The sequence below is a fragment of the Asterias rubens genome, chromosome 13 (assembly GCF_902459465.1).
Source record: "Asterias rubens chromosome 13, eAstRub1.3, whole genome shotgun sequence".
NCBI lineage: Eukaryota > Metazoa > Echinodermata > Asteroidea > Forcipulatida > Asteriidae > Asterias > Asterias rubens.
This window is the reverse complement of record NC_047074.1, coordinates 14073757-14096522: the sequence shown is the minus strand read 5'-3', so window position 1 is coordinate 14096522 and position 22766 is coordinate 14073757. Positions and strand designations below refer to the sequence as shown.

The following is a 22766-nucleotide window of genomic DNA, read 5'->3' as shown; positions in this document are numbered from 1 at the left end:
AAACCAATAACTCATCTGCAACCCTTGTCATTATTCATTTAGTCCAGTGTCAGTAATCGTCACTCAGTAATCGTCACTCAGTAATTGTCACTCAGTAATCGTCACTCACGTCACACTCACAACTTCTCTATTTAACATTCGTGAGCGCTCCACCGTCAACCACCGATAATGATGGCCATATACTTGTGGCACTCAGTGTTAGTTTTGACTGGAGAAGTAAAACTCAAGTTTTGCTGTTATAGAACCCAAGAACTCATCTGCAATCCTTGTCATTATTTATTTAGTCCAGTGTCAGTAATCATCCTTCACACAGCTTCTCAATTTAACACTCGTGAGCGTTCGTCGTTAAATCACCGATAATGATGTTTAACTCGCACTTTTCTGTCTCAAACCCCTAGTCGAGAACTCACTTTCAACTGTCGTCTTCATCCATATAGTCATGAGTCAGTAATCACCCTCGACACAACTTCTCAATGTGCTGTATTTTTTACCACAAGAGGGTGCTCTCAATAGTGATTTACTTTATCACTTCCGGGGATATACGCGATTCTTCCTGCACAGTTTTAATCTGCGTTCTGTCACTGTTGAAATGGCTCCTTAAGAGGTCTTACTGTCCGTGATGAATTAGATGTCTGCGGTGGTAATGTGTTCCAGTCTTTAATAACTGTTTAGGGAATTGATACAAATATGTTTGAGAGCGCCCTCACACGGTGAAAAATACGACACATTCAACACCCATGCCAATCCACCATATTCCACCTACTTGTATCATCAAAAGTACAAGAGCTCACGCAAAGCGCTTGCCTCAATCATTGGGTGTGTTCGTTTAGCTTCCCTGGGTCGACCCCGGTCTGCACCCGGTGCGTTCGAAAAGCTGCGACGTCATTCCGGGGGCTCGCCTGGGTCAGCCACCAGTGCCCTGCTTGTGGAGAGGGTCACTTTGGGGTGACCCGGGGTGCATGCCGTTACCACGAGAGGGCGAGTGTGATCGTTCGATTAGCTCTTGTCAGGGGCTCACCCGAGTGAGCACCGCGAGGGACATGAATCTCACATAAATGAAGTTTTTTCGTATGTTCTTTTGAGAACTTGTCTTGCTTTATCTTCTACTGCCGTGGTCTAGATTTTTCGGAATTCGGGAGACTTCTCAGTTCTAAAAAGAACTGTACTGCGTATTGAGTACTACCTTGGCGGAAGGTAGAAATATGCCCGAGACTAGGCCCTACGTAGAAATATGCCCGAGACTAGGCCCTACGTAGAAATATGCCCGAGACTAGGCCCTACGTAGAAATATGCCCGAGACTAGGCCCTACGTAGAAATATGCCCGAGACTAGGCCCTACGTAGAAATATGCCCGAGACTAGGCCCTACTACTTTAGCTTTAGTGGATCGAGAGGACTTCTTGTTATTGCTGCGGAGTGAGTTCTAATTTGGTCTCTACGTATTAACAAGTCTGCTCTAGTCATCGTCATGAGACATGTTTATGTGAAGTGTTTTAGAAGAACTAGGGTTGATGGGGAGGACATGTTAACACCCCCCCCCCCCCATGATTAAAATGTTGTAGTATTTAGAAGTAAGACTTTGTCGCGTTGTGTGTCATCGTACAAAAGGTACTCTTCTTTGAAGTTGACGACAGAGCCCATGGTTTGCAAGGTTTTATTGTAAAAATGTACAACATTTTGCGTATTCCATAAACTGATTTGTCTTCTTAACCGAGCCATTTTTTTTCTTCTCCAAAATGCCACCTTTTGAAATTAAATTTACTCAGGTTACATGGAGTTTTATTGTATACATTTATATAGAATTTAAATGGTTGGAAAATCTTAAGGTATACTTCGCCTTTAAAAAGAACACGAAGGAGGCTGCCTTTTACATTAGGGCTAATTTGAAATATAAAAAGTCACAATTTTACCACTATTTTGGTGATATGACTCACTTAATCTGTGCAAGCTACTCATTGTAGAGAACCTTGGCCAAAGTGAACTTCTATAAACTTCTTATTCCCGAAGCATTTTTTCTCTGTAATTGTTTCTTCTAATGCAGGAGCGTAGTTCGCTTTATCACATCGTGGGTGAATGCAATAGTATGTACTGAACCATCAGAAGTATCGGTTCTATTCATGTGCTGGTACCTTCATTTGGCTGGTGGATTTTATCGCGAACTCTTTGATGGTCAGGTGGGTCAGGTCATAGGTCAGGTCATGACCTTGTAGTGGTCTCACCCTACGTGTTTGTCTTTAAGTTTTAACAGTAGGGTAGTGGATTGTTTTTTGTCAATGTAATGCTGATTTATAGGCAAAGTTATAAAGAAAGATACAATAAATGTCACATGTGAAAGTTTCAACTATCGATCAATCAATCAATCAATCAATAAATCAATCAATCAATCAATCAATCATTAAATCATTCAATCAATCTTAACATTTATATGGCGCCATTCCAATGAACGATCCTATATCATGGCACTGAAAAGAAAGCTCTTGTAAACAATTGAGATTTGAGTGACGTCTTGAAAGTCAGTGGTATTGTTGGTAATTGCCTGATGTTGAAAGGAAGACTGTTCACGGGACCTCGACTGAAAAGGCGTCGACTGAAAAGGCGCGGTCTTCCAAACTGGAATGAAGAATGCAGGCTTGTGGTTTTCTCTGGATTTTTCCCAGACTTCAGGATTTTCTAAAAATCCTCCTGAGCCCCATGACCACTGTGTGCCCCTTCCTCTCCCCGTCCTACGTGCTCAAAGTTTTGATTCTATGTAGAAGATCTTTGGATCCAACATCGTCTCTCATTCACCAGGATTCTTTCAAAGTTATCTGAAACCCTATGGAACGGTCTCCCTGTTGTCACTCAGACTGTTCTGTCCTTCAATGAGTGTCCCAAGACTCACCTGTTCTCCAATCTGTAGCTGGTTGTCAACATCACTTAGGTCTTTCTTTACTCCTTATAAGTGCCTTGCATCCTTTGGTAATTTGGCGCTATATAAGTCCAGTTGTTATTATTATTATTATTTCACCTTTATCTGATTGACAGTCCATACATCAGATGTATTGATGTCAAGTAATCCGGTACTCTTGTCTCCAGAACTGTCCGTCGATTAATGCGAAGTAGCGTTCGTTTGATTTTTGCGTCAGATGCCCAGGAGCTATCTCTGCTGTTTTACTTGTGGCACATCAAAATGTGTGGTGGCTTTTTGGATGATTGGTGGATAGGTGCCCAGGTAGGATTCATCATCTCACTTCTCTAACAATAATTATAAAAATAGTTAGTTTTTGTAGAGGTGTTTTGTAGTTAGTTTTTGTAGAGGTGTTTTGTAGTTAGTTTTTGTAGAGGTGTTTTTGACTATAACACTTATGTAACACTTCGTCATTTCAAACATGACATGCATCTTCCTATCATCCCTGCTTGACCAAAGAACATAGCATAAATCATCGACCTTCAAACAGCTTAACACTCATCTCTCCAGATAAACTTTTAATATCCTGGATTTCCTCTTTGCAGACCAGCGCTCCTCGAATGGCATTTTTTTGAGCTGCGCTTCTAAAGTACTGCAGACATTTTAATTCATTATATCAGTTGGGGATGTTGCTTCATATTACGTGTCAAAGCTTTAAGACGCTCTTTATTTTTTTCGGGGAGTTCAGGATTTTGTGCATCTTGTTTACATGCCTGCTAATTAACTTAACCACAATCCAAATAAACAACAGTGATTAATATAATTTAGGGTAAACTAAAGTTGAACTGACAACTTGTTTAATTCACTTTTATATTCTCAACTCATTGAAGTTGATGTTGCCGTTTTGCAGTTGGCAGCTTTATTCTTGTTGGCCATCTTAAGACTTCGGACAGGCTTGTGCTGTTACAGCCTTGTTCTATCTAGTTTGCTTGTTATTTTGTTGGTGAATGACATGCACTAACCACAATCCAAGTAAGCAACCGTGATTAATATTGGGTTTTTAGGGTATACCATTGTTGAACTGGTAACTCTCTTAAGTCATCATTGCATTCTCTACTCTTTGAAGTCGATGTTGCCTTTGTGCAGTCAGCAGCTGTGTCCTTGTTTCCCAGACCTGAGACTGCCTTGTGTTGTTATGATCCATCTAGTTTGCTTGTTCATTTTGTTGGTGCATGGTGTGCATTAACACATTGGGTTTTGGGCAGACAACTTCTTGAATAATGCTGTGTTCGAAATGGTGGCTGAGGTGATGGCTGCATCATTATGTGCTGAAAGTATAGGACATCCTTAACAACACCTTTAGCAACTATGTACCTGTAGCTTTAGCTGCCATAACTTTTGGAGGATTTGGTTTGTGAGAGTTTCTAATCCGGTGCTGGTTGTTTTGTCCATAAATACAAAGTATTTTAAATAGTCTATGGAATTGATAAAATCATAAAGATAAAAACCATTTAGAATGCCACAGACTGCACAGCAGGGTTTTTAATGGTAGAACCACAGATAAACACCAAAATATTTTGCGGGCTTGTGAAAACAAATTGGTTAAACAGCTCGCGTGTGAAAGAGGTTTCCATGCTTGCTACAATGTTTTGTTAACCACACACACTGTGATTGCATGTCCTGCAGTCTAACCACTTGACCACATTGACCAGTTCGATGCTCTTAAAGGCAGTGGACACTATTGGTTATTTCTCAAAATAATTATTAGCATAAAACCTTACTTGGTAACATGTAATGGGGAGAAGTTGATATATAAAACATTGTGAAAAACAATTTGAGAAAGAAGTAATTTTCCACAAGTTTAATTTTGAGACCTCAGATTTAGAATTTGAGGTCTCGAAATCAACCATCTAAAAGCACAGGTGTTATTTTCTTGCATTATTATCTCACAACTTCAATGACCAAGTGAGCTCAAATTTGCACATGTTTGTTATTTTATGCATATGTTGAGATACAGTACACCAAGTGAGAAGACTGGTCTTTGACAATTACCATTAGTCTCTAGTGCCTTTGAATTTAAAGTCAAGCTAGGGTCTTTAACAACTCTGCCATGACACCCTACAGATGTTGCTAATTATTTGCCTTTGATCCTTTTGTTCAATCACTAGATGTATAAAGCAATTCATTGAGACCAATGTCAAGTTGATTGTAACAATGGAAGTGCACGAGCTCTCCGTGCTGTTTTACATGTGGTACATCAAGCAGTGCGGGGGATTTTTGCGTAATTTACTGACTGAGAACGGAGGGCAGGTACGAGGATGAGTGTTTACTTTGATGATTGCGCAAATATCGTACACTTAACGAGAATAAAAAAAAAGGCTCTGAAAGTCAGCTTTTGCTTTGCCTCATCCCATTATTTTCAGTTCATTTGCTCATCTTCTGAAAAAGTATACTCGTATAAATCCTACACTTTCTGCTTTAAAAGAAACGGATTTTATTGAAGAAGCAGTCATGATTGCTAATTCAAGGCCTCTCTGCATCAAACTCCCAATGTTCCACCTTCATTAAGAATAAAAAACACCCATTGCCTTCATAAAGAATAAAAGACAGGACCATTGCCTTCATGCCCTCATTAAGAATAAAAAACAGGACTATTGCCTTCCTATGCCTTCCTGCCCTCATTAAGAATACAACACAGGACTATTGCCTTCCTATGCCTTCCTGCCCTCATTAAGAATACAACACAGGACTATTGCCTTCCTATGCCTTCCTGCCCTCATTAAGAATACAACACAGGACTATTGCCTTCCTATGCCTTCCTGCCCTCATTAAGAATACAACACAGGACTATTGCCTTCCTATGCCTTCCTGCCCTCATTAAGAATACAACACAGGACTATTGCCTTCCTATGCCTTCCTGCCCTCATTAAGAATAAAAACATTTATTGCATTTTTGCCCTCATTTAGAACAAAAACACACATTGAGTTTCTGCCCTCATTTAGAATCAAAACACACATTGAGTTCCTGCCCTCATTTAGAATAAAAAACAGGCCTATTGCCTTCATGCCCTCATTAAGAATAAAAAACAGGACTATTGCCTTCCTGCCCTCATTAAGAATACAAAACAGGACTATTGCCTTCATGCCCTCATTAAGAATAAAAAATAAAAAAACTTTGCCCTCCTGCCCCGATTTAAAAAAAAATCACATAGCCTTTGTGCCCCCATTTAGAAGAAAAAAACATGCATTGCCTTCGTGCCCACATTAAGAATAAAAACATTTATTGCATTTTTGCCCTCATTTAGAATAAAATCACCCATTGCCTTCGTGCCCTCATTTCAATAAAAAACACACATTGCCTTCTTGCCCTCATTTAAAACAAAAACACAATTGAGTTCCTGCCCTCATTTAGAATCAAAACGCCATTGAATTTCTGCCCTCATTTATAATAAAAACACACCCATTGCCTTCGTGCCCTCATTTAGAATAAAAATCACCTATTACCTTTGTGCCCTCATTCCAATAAAAAACACACATTGAGTTCCTGCCCTCATTTAGAATTAAAACACACATTGAGTTCCTGTCTATATTAAGAATAAAAAACACCCATTTCCTTCGTGCCCTCATTAAAAATAAAAACCATCCATTGCCATCATGCCCCCAATAAGAATACAAAACCACCCATTGCCTTTGTGCCCTCATTAAGAATTAAAAACATCCATTGAGTTCCAGCCCTCATTAAGAATAAAAACCACCCATTGCCTTTGTGCCCTCATTAAAGGAAGTGGACACTATTGGTAATTACTCAAAATGATTTTATAGCATAAATCCTTTCTTGGTTACGAGTAATGGGAAGAGGTTGATAGTATAAAACATTGTGAGAAACGGCTCCCTCTGAAGTAATCTAGTTTTTGAGAATAAAGTAATTTTCCACGAATTTGATTTCGAGACCTCAAGTTTAGAATTTGAGGTCTTGAAATCAAGCATCTGAAAGCACACAAATTCGTGTGACAATGATGTTGTTTTCTTTCATTAATATCCTGCAACTTCGACGACTGATTGAGCTCAAATTTTCACAGCTTTGTGATTTTATGCATATGCTGAGATCCACCAACTGTGAAGACTAGTCTTTGACAATTACCAATAGTGTCCAGAATCTTTAAGAACAAAAAACACCTGTTGCCTTCCCTGCCTTCATTATAAATAAAAACACCCATTGCCATCGTGCCCCACATAAAAATATAAAACACCCATTGCCTTTGTGCCCTCATTAAGAACAAAAACACCCATTGCCTCCCTGACTTCATTAAGAACATAAAACACCCATTGAGTTCCTACCCTCAAATCATTTATCACCATTGTCATTCAAACACCATTTTTCTTTCGAATCAACTTTTCCATTTGTACATATTCCATGACTTGCAGTGGTAGAGTCAATCAATTTGGTTCAGGATTGGTGTTTGATATTTTTTTTAATTATGTCTACATGTGTAATTTTCACGATAATGCTGAAGAAGACTAGTTAGGCTTTCCTCTGTCATTTGAATAACATTTAGTGGCAGCAATTGTACCGGTAGTTCTGTCATTTTGTCTGTCTTTTTTTCTCGTTTGCCATGTCGTACTAATAGAGTTTTAACACCAACTAAAGTAAAATTTCTGTGTAAAGATTTTCGCTATCATTTGTAACCTCCACTGACTTCTTTATTAACTGAAACAAATTTCTGATCAATAATTTTTTATTTTCTTGAAAACTAGACTTTTGAACCAATCCTGAACCATGTTGTTAAGGTGGTGTTTCCCTTTGTGTTATTATAGTGCTTTAGAGGTGTTTCTTTCCTGGTAAAGGAACATTACAGAGTTGGTTTTTGCTAACAAAACTTTTGCTGGCAGTGTAAGCACTTTATGTAGTCCACCATATTACATAAAGTGACAAACCTGTAGAAGTTTGAGAAAATAATGATTACACGTTTTGCATGAAAAAAATTAATAAAACGTTCACTGAGCGATAAACTCCAAACGGGTAATTTGTTTATTTATTTCTAATCAAATATGACCGTTCAAACAGAAATGTTTCAAGGGATGTTTTGTAAAACATCATCATCATTAGACCGTATACACGTAGGTTATTGTAAATTTTGATCTTCACGATTTTGTTTCTTACCAATTCTGTAATGTTCCTCATAGTATAGAGTTGTGTATGTCAGGTGCCGTACCCAAACTACATTTTTCTACCTCTAACATTTCCCATTTCTTACATTGTTCAATGTTCATGGTAATACTTGTTTTAGTTTATGTATGATGTATTTTACTTTGTTTATGCTTAGCCGAACTTCTTGAAGCTGCTAAGCAGAATGCTTACCAGTTTGTGTAGTATTAACATGTACATGTGCATGTCATTTCGGCGGGTAACAAATTCCAATCAGTACCTAGTGTATGTGCTAAGCAAACTATTTTATTGCTTTGCATTCAAAAAGATTTACTAAACTGAATGACCATAAAAACTTACTTGGTGAGAAGCAATGCATTATCTGAGGATTGTTGTTTGTTTGCGAAAGCTGCGGCCAGCAGGGATGTGGTTGCCTGCTGTCACCTCGCTATACGCTGATCGATTTAATGTCTTGTGAAAATAAAATGGTAGTTTATTTTTGCTTTCTCATCAAGTAGACAATGTATGCTGCTAAAACTTTCTTGTCTGACTTTTATTGTATCTTTCTAAAAAAAAATTGCCTATAGCTTGACAAAAAAACAATCTACATGACCTCACCTTTAAACTCAGTGAAACATCTTTAAGCAAAACTATGGGTGGTTCTCGTGTGATTTAAACTAAATGCATGTTTGCAAACTTGTTTTTGGTTTTCAGTCTTTATTATGAATCTTGCATTTCCGTTAAGCATGAGCTAGTCATTAAAGCATGAGCTAGTCATTTAAGCATGAGCTAGTCATTTAAGCATGAGCTAGTCATTTAAGTATGAGCTAGTCGGTTGTTAGCATGAGTGTTTTAGTAAGGGTAAGCAGTTGTTTCTTTGAACACTATTTCCACACTATCATAGCTAGATATTTTAAGGAAATCCACATAAAATAAGACCTGCCAAACAAAAGAGTCTGTTTAAGAGAACATCTTATACACAAAAGAAGAAAATAGAATAAGATGATGCACCAAAAGGACCTAAAATGCAAAAACTAGTTAATGGCGTGATGTTATGACTCCTAGGGTTGAAGCGTCAGGTCATAAACTATTATTAAAAGTTAAAAATGGCACTCCAACCTAAGTAGGGAGACCGTCAACATTAGGTCTAGATAGCTCAGTTGGTAGAGCGCTGGTACGTTAAACCATAGGTCATTGGTTAAAATCCCTCTCTACTCAGTTTGTCTTTGTTCAACACCAAATCATAAACTAAATAAGGTAAACAAACAAGATTTAAGTATCGTTTGAACCTTAATTTGCATGTTGTGGATAAATAAGAAGACACTATTATTTAATAGTAAACTTGCGGGTACAACCATGTGGAAATTTCTTAGGGTGAGTGTTGGCTCTGAAAAGAGCTGGTTTGGTCTCAACGTTTAGTATACTCTGTTTGTCTTCAGGAGAAGACTGCAGAGGAAGAATGAAGACGGGCAGAGTATACTGTTTGAAACGTCAAGACCACACCATCTCTTTTCAGAGCCAACACTTCTACAAAAGAGATTTTCACATGGTTGTACGTGAATGCTTATTATTTATGTATTGTGTCCTTTTTTTAAACAGGATTCCATTATAACTGACTGATCAATTGTAATGTAATGATTGAAACTCTAGGAGCGGAAGTTTGTTGGTGGATCTCAGCAGATAAGCATTAAGATGGGAGAGAAGATCGGCAAAGAGAACATCAAGATGGAGAGTCCAGTAGCTCAGATTAATCAGAGTGAGGAGTCTGTTTCTGTGCACACCATCAACGGAGATGTCTATCAGGTAACAAATTATTGTTAAAGTCAGTGGACACTATTGGCAATCGTCAAAGACTAGCCTTCGCAGTTGGTGTATCTCAACATATGCATAAAATAATAAACCTGTGAAAATTTGAGCTCAATCGGTCATCGAAGTTGCGGGATATTAATGAAAGATAAATAACCCTTGTCACACGAAGTTGTGTGCTTTTATAGATGGTTGATTTTGAGACCTCGAGTTCTAAATCTAAGGTCTCGAAATCAAATTCGTGGAAAATTACTTCTTTCTCAAAAACTATGGCACTTCAGAGGGAGCTGTTTCTCACAATGTTTTGTACCATCAACCTCTCTCCATTACTCGTCACCAAGAAAGGTTTTATGCTAATAATTATTTTGAGTAATTACCAATAGTGTCCAATGCCTTTAAAGAGTTTTGATACCCTATGTACATGAAGATCAACTTTTTTGGGATTTGCATTCAGTCTAGGAAAATGTAAGATGAGGGACTTCTTCAAGTCATAACCAAAGTCATCATCAAGTCTTAAGACAGCATTGTAGTTCCAAGAACCAAAAGTCATATCCTTCACTGATCTTAAGACAGCATTGTAGTTCCAAGAACCAAAAGTCATATCCTTCACTGATCTTAAGACAGCATTGTAGTTCCAAGAACCAAAAGTCATATCCTTCACTGATCTTAAGACAGCATTGTAGTTCCAAGAACCAAAAGTCATATCCTTCACTGATCTTAAGACAGCATTGTAGTTCCAAGAACCAAAAGTCATATCCTTCACTGATATTTTTGTGTAGAATAAACTATAAATAATAGTACTATTTGATAATTCTCTTTTGAGGAATTGCTGGCTCTGAAAAGAGTTGGTTTGTTCTTGATATTTCAAACAGTATTCTAGAGCAGAGAATTACTCATACTGTTCAAAGTGTCGAGACCACACTGGCTCTTTTCAGAGCAAACATATAATCCTAACAAGCTTTGAACACATGATTGTACCCCTATTTTAATATTAGTTATAGTTTTTTCTTATCCTTCACACCATGCACAGCTTCAAACATCACTTACTTATATTTTTTATTTTGTCCGACAGGCTAAGTATGTGATCAGCGCAATGGCCCCACCTTTGACCCAGAAGATTCACTATGACCCGCCCCTGCCTCCTAGGAGAAACCAGCTGATATCCAGAGCCCCTGTAGGCAGTGTCATCAAGTGCATGGTGTACTACGACAAGACATGGTGGAAAGATAGAGGTTGGGAACTAGACTAACACTAGAAGATATCATTTCAATACCCTGGCCGTATCTTTTGTCCCTTCATTTTTTGTCATGCCCTACTCTGCAAGCAATGATTGTACAGAAACAATATCTACTTCCCTTTGAAATTCCAACTTTTTAAGCCCGGTTCATACTTCCCGCGAATGCGATACGAATTTTGACATCACAAGTTTGCATTGAATCTTTCGCATTAGTTGACTTGTGCACAAACATTTGTTTTGCATTAGCGTTTTATGAACTGGGCAAAAGCAGACAGCTAGTTTGTCTTATCTGTTGGACTGCATGTAATTGTTTTGATTTTAGCGAAAATCTCTTCTGATTAATTGATTGATTTTGATCGTAGATTTTTGTGGCTCCACCTTCAACGTTGACCCAGCAAGTCCGATGGTGTATTCACTTGATGACACAAAACCTGATGGCAGTCACCCAGCCCTTATCTGGTCAGTATTACCAAAGGACCGTTCCGGCTTTCCACTAAGCTCTGCCCACCGCGCAAGTGAGCAAAACACGTGTACAAGCACTCCCAATGACATTCTGCACGATTCTGCCGCACGTGCCAAATATACGCGCACGCATGACCGAGTTTGTCCGACCACAATCGTTGCTGTGATTGGTCAAAATGGGTGAACCCGCACAGTTTGATTGACAGGCTGGATCGGTCCATTATTATCAACACCCACCATTTTAAAGCATGCCCTAAACTAATGGCCCTGCATACCGTGGAATACTGCAACAAAGGCGATTGCCTCCATGCCCCCTGGTCATTGCCTTGGTGCCCTTGAAATGCTCAAGTAGAAATTTACAATTACCTTATAGGGTGCCCTTTACCAAGGAGAAAATGCTTTGGTGCCCTTGCCCTTTCAAAATCAAGCATACAGGCCTGCTCATAGAATCGTGTGCTTCTGGACGCTGAAAGCTCTGAATTCTGCGGTGAGCAGAATAATGAAATTGGACACTGATGTGTTGTCGCAAGATCAGCAAGCAGTGGCAGAAAATTAATTGACGCAGCATCTGTATTGTTTTAACTTTTGTTTTTCATTCTTTCTTGGTGCAGTTTTGTGGCTGCCAACAAGGCCAGAGAGTTCTGCGGGATCAGCAAAGAGGAAAGGTACGTCAGGAATTAAAATGAAATTTGGGACAAACAATGAAAAATTAACTTTCGCAGGATTTGTACCTGCGACCTCCAGTGATCTAATAACTGACCTTTCAAGCCCTAATACATGTGGTCTCCTTATGTTAACAATAGACCCATTGCAAACCGTGCAGCGTCATTGCATACGCGTCTCCTGTCAGCCATTTTGGGTGTAAATTTTAATAGAATGGCATTTGAACCTTTGAGTCCCTTCGTGCTCCAGATTAATGTGCCAGTGCCCTAACAACTGAGCTGAAACGTAGCCCTTATATTTGTGGTCTCCCTATTTTGTCACTATCTTTGTTCAGGGGTGGGGGTGGAGGTGCCAGTCAGCATGCTTCTGACAGCACCACCCCGAACAAAGATATTGACAAACTAGAGACACCAACATAGGGCTAGATAGATCAGTTGGTAGATTGCCGACACGTTAATCTAGAGGTCTCAGGTTCAAGTCCAATTGTAGTCAATATTTCTTTGTTAAACCAACATGCGCGCCCCCACTAAAAAAATTTTTTTTTTAAAGTTGATAAACCATAATTTATTGTTTGAGTTTTCCTACCCCAAATCACAATATTTTGTGGTCATTTTTTTCAGACGAGACAGGCTGTGCAGATGTTACAGTGCTGCCTTCGGTGGAGCAGAGGAAGCCTTACACGTATGTCATTTTTCATTTTAAAGCCATTGGACCCTTTCGGTAAACAGTATTGTCCAAGTCCCACACTTTGTGTATCACAACTTATATATAAAACAACAAACCTGTGAAAACTTAAGCTCAATTGGTCATCGGAGTCGGGAGAAAATAACGGGAAAACCCACTCCTGTTTTCGCGCGTTTCGCCGTGTCATGACATGTGTTTATAACAAATCCGTAATTCTCGTTAACGAGAATTTATATTGTTTTACCGTTTTCTCAAAAAGTAAAGCATTTCATGGACTAATATTTCAAGAGAAGTCTTTCACCATTACCTTCTGTAAACCCTGTAAATTATTTGTAAATCTGTGAACTTTTTTTTTTTTTCTGTACCGAAAGGGTCCAATGGCTTTAATAGAAGAATCTTATAATTTGTTTTTAACCCTTACACCAATGTATATCCAGTACTTTCCCGAGTTCCGTGAAGAAATCCACAGGCAAATCACTCGGGTGGGATTTAGAGAATCTTGATCTATGGGTTAGACAAACCAGTGGTTTAAACGCGATGGCCTCGTAAAAAAAATGACATGTTAAGAAAAGCAAATCTAGGAAAGTAGTAGTAAAGAAGGCATTTTCATTCAGTCTAGGAAAGTGTAAGATTAGAGACTTCTTCTAGAAAAACTGGTAGTTTAAACACACTTAACCTCCAAAAATAACATTTTGAAAAAAGCAAGTATAGAGATAATCTGTTTTTACCATGAAATTGCGACGAAAGTGAAAAAAAGAAGCGAGTAGGACATGTTACACTCACATCCATACATATAGGGTATAGGGAAGGAGTCGTGAACAAAATCAAAGGTAACAAAAGGGTGAAAAGTAATAACTTTGTGATTGAGGCAGACTATTGTTGATTATCAGTGGGGGAAAAGGAGAAAGCAAAACAAAAAAGGTGTTAATGGTTTCCTTCTTGGATGTTTAGCCCTTGATTTTGATTGATCTGAAGACGCCTTATTCACAGTCTCCTCCCTACTCAGAAGAACAGTCTCTTTACATTTTCTTTTGTGTATTATTTCAGCCTATCAACTACAAGGAGAAGAACTGGATGAATGAGCAGTACTCCGGTGGCTGCTACACCTCTACCTATGGCCCTGGTGTTCTGACTCAACTTGGAAAGTAAGTCTTGTGATTCATCTCAAATACAGTCCACTCTCGTTCAGGCTTGAATCCTTGACTCTGATTGGTCGATCCATAGCAACTCATCTCATGACACCCCTACATGTATGTTCTGGCACCCTATGTTTAGATACTCCTATGTTCCAACACCCCTATGTTCTGACATCCCTATGTTCCGACATCCCTATGTTCCGACACCCCTATGTTCCGACACCCCTATGTTCCGACACCCCTATGTTCCGACACCCCTATGTTCCGAAACCCCTATGTTCTGACATCTGTTTGTTCCGACATCCCTATGTTCCATCACCCCTAATTTCATAATCCTAACCCTAGCCCTAACTCAAACACTAACATGTAGATTCTGATGGGGTATTGGTTAAACACAGGGTTGTCGTAATGTAGGGGTGCCGAAACAAAGAGCAGTCACCTATAAAATAGGTCTGATGAAATGTGTTTGGTTCCGTTTGCAGAGAGCTCCGTAAACCATTTGGCAGATTGTATTTTGCTGGGACTGAAACTGCGACACACTGGGCTGGCTACATGGAAGGAGCTATACAGGCTGGAGAGAGAGCTGCTAGGGAGGTAGGTTTGGGTACCAGTGAGGGGTTAGGAGGGAATCGTTGCACCTAAATGTGTACCTTAATAGATACCCAAAATGGGTACTCAGAGTAACCCAAGGGTAAGGACCTTATAAGGCCAGTTCACCTGATGTCATCATCACAATAATCTTGGTTGCAACTTTTTTGTTAGCAAAAACAAATTCTGTAATGTTCCTTTAAGATGCTTTTTTGTGACCTAATAATGAACAATCTCTTTAACCCTTTCAATACCATTGTCGAGTTTACTCGACTGCGCAGTGCAAGCGCTTCCTTACCATTGTCGAGAAAACTCGACTGTGCGTTGTGTAGTCGCTCCGTCCCAATGTCGAGAAAACTCGACAGAAAAAAGCATTGCCTTTGAGAGATTGTATTTTATTTGTTTGGCGCCCTCTGTTGTTAGGTTTTATATAGACGGGTTGCTTGTTTACCAAGCATTGCAATGGTATGTATAGGGGGTTGCCATTATGATTTTCCGAGAAAAATACACCTCAAGATTTCACGCTTCCGTTTTTTTTCGTCTAAAATCACCATCATGTCTGCTCATTGCACGGAGGTTTTGGCTTATATGTTTGCCTATAGTGACTCTATAAAAAGACTTGGGAAGTTCTATCAAAGTATCTAGTGAACATTTGGCATCAAATCGTGGTATTTCGTCGCCAGACATGCAGTCAGATGATGACAAAACCGGACTATATACCAACGGTAGCTAACTGGACCGAGCACGTCACCCGTTCAACGCTGTGGGCTTGGGCGTGCATGGCGGGCGGGCCTGGACCCACTCGAGCTGGTCGAAGTGACCGTGGTAGCTGAACACTTTCAAAACAGATAAGATTTTTCAGCAAAATAGGTTCCGATTATGGTACAAATGGAAATAGAAGCCTATAATAAAAACGGTTATATTTTCTGAGAAGTTTTTACAAACTTTTCTTGAGGAAAAATAGGTTGAAAATCTTGTTGTTTTTTTTGAGACAGAAATCCCGAATAAAAATAGAAGTATTTTTTTTCAGCCAGAAATCTTGCAAACAAAATTAAGATAATATATACAAATTTGACATCGTAGGAAAGGTCATTTCATATGCTACAAATTGCATGCACAAAGTTTTTCAAAAAAATAATGTCTTTCCACAGAAAATCAAGATTGAAAACAGTACACACTGCAAATTGCGTTATATTTTTTTTAGTGTGAAAAAATACGGTACACAGCATTGTGACCTTTGTCAACAATGCGGTATCCGGTTGGGCGCTTGCAATAAACAATGTGGTATAGAAAGGGTTAAATTGACTACTGTAACGTTTATGTACAACTCCCAATTATGACACGCTTCGCTTGAGCTTTTGTTATCCAACACCATAATGAAATTGAATTGCTTCACTCTAGCTGTTGTTAAGGCCTCGATAATGAGAACGAAAACGATAAAAATGCACACCCTCGATTGGTGTAATGAGCATGGGCCTATTCTGCGTGAAGCATTGGAAGGAACGAATAGAATGCGTTCTCTTTGCGTCGTGATTGTTATCAGTTTCGATATTGATGCAGTGTGGCTTGGCCTTTATCAATAATGAAATTAAAAATGCTTGACTGGAGCTGTTGTTATCCAACACCATAATGAAATTATAAAAAATGACAGGAAGTTTGATAATTGATTGTTGCTGAGCAGTTGAAAATTGGAAGGAAATTTGAACTGCGTCACAGATTCTCAATTTGCTTCTGACTGCGTACATCACAGCAGAGCCGGTGTCTCAAAAGTTACCACACTACAATAAATCAGAAGATTACTGAAAATGAAGTTCTTTGCTGATGATATATTGTCCTCAATCACCGTGGTTACTTTCTCTGTTATTATCATGGTAACCAAGGGTGTGATTGCAGCAAGAGGGTGCCCTTATGGATGGGTGCCTTATGGTGATTCTTGCTACTTGGGTCTGGATGGATCCATGAAGGGCAACTGGGCCACTGCGGTGATGCAGTGTGATAGCTACGGCGCATCTATAATGGTCACAAGCTCAGATTGGGAGAATGAATTCATATTTACATCACTTCTTCACAACGACCAAACTCTTGGTATTTGGATCAATTGTTTCGACGTTGCAATAGAAGGTGAATGGAAATGCTATGAGGATGGTAATATACCAACAAATTATCGGAAATGGGAGCCAGACCAACCAGATGATGAGAAAATATACGGTGCTCAGGATTTTGGCTTCATGATAATCCGTGATTACAAGAATAATCCAGACATACTTGGCTTTTGGGGTGATACAGGGGCTGATGAGCATGACCTGTTTATCGTATGCGAGCAACCTCGTCAAGACAGATGTGGTCAGTTCACCCGAAATGTGTAACGTGTGTTACATGGTACCTAGATGTAGATGAGTCTACTGGTCACCTCTAGTCTCGCTGTCTCTTTGGCCTTGACAGATGTCAAACTGACACATTAGCCGTCTGCAGACAACGATGTATGGAGTGCCAAGACTGTCTCTCATTCAATATCAAGCAAAGTTCTTTTCAATACATCTCTGCTCATCATCCTAGGCACATCTGCAACTAGCTCCTGGTCCACGTACTCATACTCGCTATCGGTGAACGAGCCTTCTCGGTTTGTGCCCCCAAACTTTGGAACAATCTCCCCATCATCATCAGCGATTCCCCGACTGTGAACACATTCAAAACTGGATTGAAAGACTTACCCATTAAATTCACGATTGCACTTTCTTTGTTGTTTATTCCTGTTGTTTTATTTTTGTAAAGCGCTTAGAAACACTATGTATGAAGCGCTATATAAATGGCGAAATTATTATTAAATCAACACTCCCTACCAAATTTCAAAGGAATATTTGCAGGAAAGTGAGGGTACAACTACTACACGACTTGTCACAAAAATTATGATTGTAACTAACTCGTCTCTTGAAGGAAATATTACTCTGAATATTTACTGAACTGGTAATTTCTCAATTTGGGTTTTGAATTTGTTTCAATCTTCTGAATCGTATATCAGCAACAAAACAAGTAATCACAACAATGTGACTTTATTAATAAATAAATTATAAATAATAACCTTTTAATGGAATATTCATGAGATAAAGCTACATGAATCATGATTTTTAAATTTGTATCAAATTTTAAACACAAGGGCAACGGACTTGGTACATTTTGTTCATGGTTTGGAGTTGAAAAAAGAAAAATAGAGAGGGAATTTGAACCAAGGCCTCCGGTTTAACGTGCCGGTACTCTATTAACTGAGCTATCTTTTCCTTTGTTGGTGGCGCTTCTGTAAAGGCATGGTTTTCTAGAGTGAACAGTGAAAAATTTACTTTTCTAGTCGATGTTTCATTGGTTAACCACTAAACTGATTTAATATTTACCCCGTCAGTTTCCCTTGTGATTTATTACTCATTTTTCCCGATGTAATGCAAATAGTTAGATTTTGTTAAAATGCGGTCGTTAAACTTGTGTTTAAATGATGATAGGGTACAGCTTTGGTCATTTTGAATTTAAAAAAAATTGGTAGTTTCCCTTATTTGGCAATGTTTTTTAAAGGTTTTGTAATGCTAACAGATTTGGATCTAATTTGGTAGTGACCAAAGAAACGTTGACTGTTCTATTCAATGTGAACAAAGAAAAGTTGACTGTTTAGTCAACGTTTCTTTGTTCATCCACTAAATTGGTTTAAAAATTACCCAGTCAGTTTGTCCTTGTGGTTTATGTTGCAAACAATTAGAATTTTTAAAATGCGTTTATTAAACTTGTGTAGTTGTTTTATAGTGTATAAATGGTTATGCCGTGCAGCTTTGGTAGTTTTCGTAATTTATAAATTTCAGTGTTGTAAATTAACATGTAGTGTCCTGTTAACTTCAAACACATTTGTAGTAAACTCTGTGGTTTTTCGCTCACCCTTCAAAGACAGTGGACACTATTGGTAATTGTCAAAGACCAGTCTTCTCACTTGGTGTACATTGTATCCCAACATATGCATAAAATAACAAACCTGTGAAAATTTAAGCTCAATTAGTCAACAAAGTTGTGAGATAATAATGAAAAAAAAACACCCTTGTCACATGAAGTTGTGTGCTTTCAGATGCTTGATTTTGAGACCTCAAAATCTAATTCTTAGGTCTCGAAATCAATTTTTTTGAAAATTACTTCTTTCTCGAAAACAAATCTTTAGTTTTTAGATAAATGCCCATAGAATTTTTCTTTTAGCATGTTTGGTTAAGTAAGGTTTTTCAAACTTTGCATGGTGGAAATATAAAAGAGGTTTTCGGTAACACCATGTAAATATCTCTTTGGAGTACTTGTAGTTTTAGTTTCTCATCAAGTAATTTGTTGTGGTCATTAATATTTTTGAAGTTTTTTGAGTGTTGAAAGCATTAAAATTTTATCTGGCTGAAAATTATTTGGTTTCTATTATTATTTGAAACATGTAAGGCAGGTTGCTTAGCTTGTTTTTTATTGGCGCCAGAGATAAATGTGAAACAAATCCCATTTAGCCTTTATTCTACCTAGTTGGGTATAAACCTCATCTGTCTTTAACCCATGGACGTACCTTATTGTACAAGCGGAAAACCATAAGGACTAGATTTGTAACAAATATTTGTAGCTTTTCTGTCAATTTGTCTTATGCGTTTTGTTCCTGAACTTCCCCCATTGTTTATCCCATATTTTTTGGGGGCAGCCGGATATCAGGCTATTTAAGAAGCCACTATTATTATTGTTATTATTAATAATTGTCCTCTTTCTGGTATTTTTTCTTTTTCTTTTTTCTTTAGATTCAGCACAGAATGGGAAAGATTGACGAGAATGAAATCTGGCAGGATGAACCAGAATCAAAGGTGGGTCACTGAAAAAATCATTTTGGTTCATTATTTCGTCAATCTTTTTTTTACAGGCAATTTGATTCCTAACGACCTCCTGTTAGTGTATATTTGGTTTGCGGTAACACCATGTGTGTATCTACTTGCCAGGTAGAGTTGTTCTTAGGGAACTGTCTTGCTTTATGTTACTGGGACAAAAAGTAATTGTTGTGCCCGTAAGGCTCTACACTCCTTCTTCATGAACTCTTAGCTTAACCCCTGCATTACAGGGAGACTTTTATAGAGACTTTTTTTGAATTCTGACTTTTTAAAGTCTGCTTGTTCAAATGTACTTTTCTCAAAATAACAGTCCTGCTCTTTCATCCACTTATGTAGCACTGAGGAGACTGTTCCTAGAAGCTCCTTGGAATCTATAACTCCAGGGGTTACCATAAAAAGGACTAGTCATCATTTCAACGTACCTGCTAAGATCTGGATCCCATTTTCAAAATTTTTTGTCAGCAGTGACTCTCACCCCTTAGTAAATTTGTTCGTAATTTTGATATTGTTTGTTATTTTTGTTTGACTTCAACCAGGAGGTGCCAGCCCTTCCGATACCGACCACCTTCTACGAACGCAACGCTCCATCTGTACCTGGCTTGTTTAAATTCATTGGTCGTACTGTTGTCTTGTCTGCTGTTATCGGAGTCTTCGCGATCTGCCGCCTGAAGAAAAAATAAACCACATCGATCGACGAGCCGAGACAAACCAACTCCTGAAGATATTCCTGAGTGAGCCAAACTCCATTCATAGAAAAATTATTCAATTTAATGCGATTCATTGAGAGATTTATTTCAAGATATTGTCTTTGAGAAAGACAAAAATACTGACAATATAAACAAATGTGGAGGCGCGTTCAAACAAGCAGAGTTTGTCAAGAAACGTCCTACAAAAAAACCGAAGCAAAACCACAAGTTTACAAAGGTAAAAAAATAAACAAAATAATTGATTATATTGCATGACTTTAATCATGTGATGTGGTTGAATGCCGGCAGAGTTACTATTTTATTTTATTAATTTGGTGTTTAGGGTTCTATTAGTTTTTGGTTTAGTAGCATTTGTTTCTTTAGGTAAGTGGCAACAATTTCAAATTAATACTGTGATCCCAGTTTCTATAAACAAAGTGTTTCAATGAACTAACCCCTAGGGCTCAGTTTCATGGAACTGCTTAAGCATAAAAAGTTGCTAAGCACAGACAAATTATGCTAACCCGATTAACGTTACCAGCTAAAATACAGCTATACATGTACACAATGTAAATGGTATCCTGCTTAAATGTGCTTAGCGGGAAAATTTCTGCTTGCCACTTGTGTGATAACTAGTGATATATCACAAAACTGTTATCTTGTTTATTGAATAGCTCGCCTTGTACATGTAGGACCTTTTCTTTTTTTCTTGCTGGACGTATGAAAGTCAATTAATCCTTAAAAAAGGAAACTGAAGTAATGGAAAGAAAGTCAAGATTTGTGTGAAGTTGCAGTGGAAGCTGTCAATGTTTCCTCTGAAGAATGATTCTGTTTGAAATAAGATGGTCACTTTGTGGATGACTATATGAGGCGCCATAAATATACCTTTTTTAAATAATAATAATAATTATTTTTGTATTATTATTATCACATTAGTTTGAATGGTGACTTTGAAGTACACACTGAAATTTTGTTCTTGAAGAATTGTTATATTATTTTAGATATATGTATGAAATCATTCAAACTCCTTTTATTAGAAAGAAAAATGCAGTATGTTTGGGTTTTGTGAAAAAGACTCTGCAAGGGTCGAAACGTTAGGCTATAAACTGTTTTTTTTTCCTCTCTCTCTCTCGAATAATGTGCTCAAAATAGTTTTTAAAACTTAAAAAAAAAAAAAAAAAGCATAAAGAATTTTATGTCCAGTGAAAATATGAAATTGTGAATGTCTTAATCCAATCATGAGACTTTAATTTTTGTTGTTATTTACTATGTAATAGTGAAGTGTAAACAAAAAGGTCACCAAATACATGTAGTTTGCTCGTCATAAGAGCTCCTTATACTTTAGTACAATGTGATGTTAGAATTTTGAGTCTTGAGACATCTTCAAAGTTGGCACAAAGGAATAGCTACGTAAACTTTATTCAAGGTCACAAATATTAAAACTTTATACAAACTTCCAACCTCAACCTTGCTATTTACATAAAATGTTAAATAATATAAAACCAAATTATTTTTACATTTTAGCATAAAAATGTAGTAGATTTCTACCTGATATTATGAGCTATATTAGATCATGAAACAATCTTATAATATTTCCAGCGTCTTTTTGTTCTCTATTTTTCCTGAACTGCTTTTAATGTTATATCTTGAACAATCATGTATTGGTTTTGCTAATAACTTGTAATTAAATTGTAATAAATATTGGCAATGTTGATATGCATGTATTAATTTTTGGCCCATTTAAAAAAAAAAGCAAGGTCTACCCCTTGTGATTTTATCAATTTTTTGCCCATTTTCAACAAAAATGCTACCCCTTGTGATTTTATCCATTTTTGGCCCATTTTCATCAAAAATGCAAGGTTTACCCCTTGTGATTTTATCAATTTTTGGCGCATTTTCAACAAAAATGCAAGCCTAACCCCTTGTGATTTTATCAATTTTTTGCGCATTTTCAACAAAAATGCAAGCCTAACCCCTTGTGGTTTTATCAATTTTTTGCGCATTTTCAACAAAACTGCAAGGCTTACCCCTTGTGATTTTATCAATTTTTGGCCTATTTTCAACAAAAATGCAAGGTTTACCCCTTGTGATTTTATCAATTTTTGGCCTATTTTCAACAAAAATGCAAGGTTTACCCCTTGTGATTTTATCAATTTTTGGCCTATTTTCAACAAAAATGCAAGGTTTACCCCTTGTGATTTTATCCATTTTTGGCCTATTTTCATTAAAAATGCAAGGTTTACCCCTTGTGATTTTATCAATTTTTGGCCCATTTTCAACAAAAATGCAAGGCTTACCCCTTGTGATTTTATCAATTTTTAGCCTATTTTCAACAAAAATGCAAGGTTTACCCCTTGTGATTTTATCAATTTTGGGCCCATTTCCAACAAAAATGCAAGGTTTACCCCTTGTGATTTTATCAATTTTGGGCCCATTTCCAACAAAAATGCAAGGTTTACCCCTTGTGATTTTATCAATTTTTGGCCTATTTTCAACAAAAATGCAAGGTTTACCCCTTGTGACTTTATCAATTTTTGGCCCATTTTCAACAAAAATGCAAGGTTTACCCCTTGTGATTTTATCAATTTTGGGCCCATT

General features: G+C 37.7%; 1 protein-coding gene across 5 annotated transcripts in view; it reads left to right on the top strand.

The window, feature by feature from the left end:
* The window catches only part of LOC117298441 (amine oxidase [flavin-containing] B-like), a 34604-nt gene extending 14400 nt beyond the window's left edge, over positions 1-20204 (top strand). For 2 of the 5 annotated variants that reach the window (XM_033781705.1, XM_033781703.1), the window contains exons 7-15: positions 9683-9835; positions 10911-11070; positions 11438-11534; positions 12149-12202; positions 12821-12881; positions 13932-14029; positions 14503-14614; positions 19399-19461; positions 20019-20204. In XM_033781705.1, the coding sequence (XP_033637596.1) occupies positions 9683-9835; positions 10911-11070; positions 11438-11534; positions 12149-12202; positions 12821-12881; positions 13932-14029; positions 14503-14614; positions 19399-19461; positions 20019-20162 (942 nt within the window). In that variant the 3' untranslated portion in view covers positions 20163-20204. Of the gene's footprint in view, positions 1-2040; positions 2174-3074; positions 3211-5054; positions 5197-9682; positions 9836-10910; positions 11071-11437; positions 11535-12148; positions 12203-12820; positions 12882-13931; positions 14030-14502; positions 14615-19398; positions 19462-20018 lie in introns of all 5 variants that reach the window. The other 3 variants (XM_033781707.1, XM_033781706.1, XM_033781704.1) reach the window with 3 other exon arrangements.
* Positions 20205-22766: the final 2562 nt, after the last annotated feature.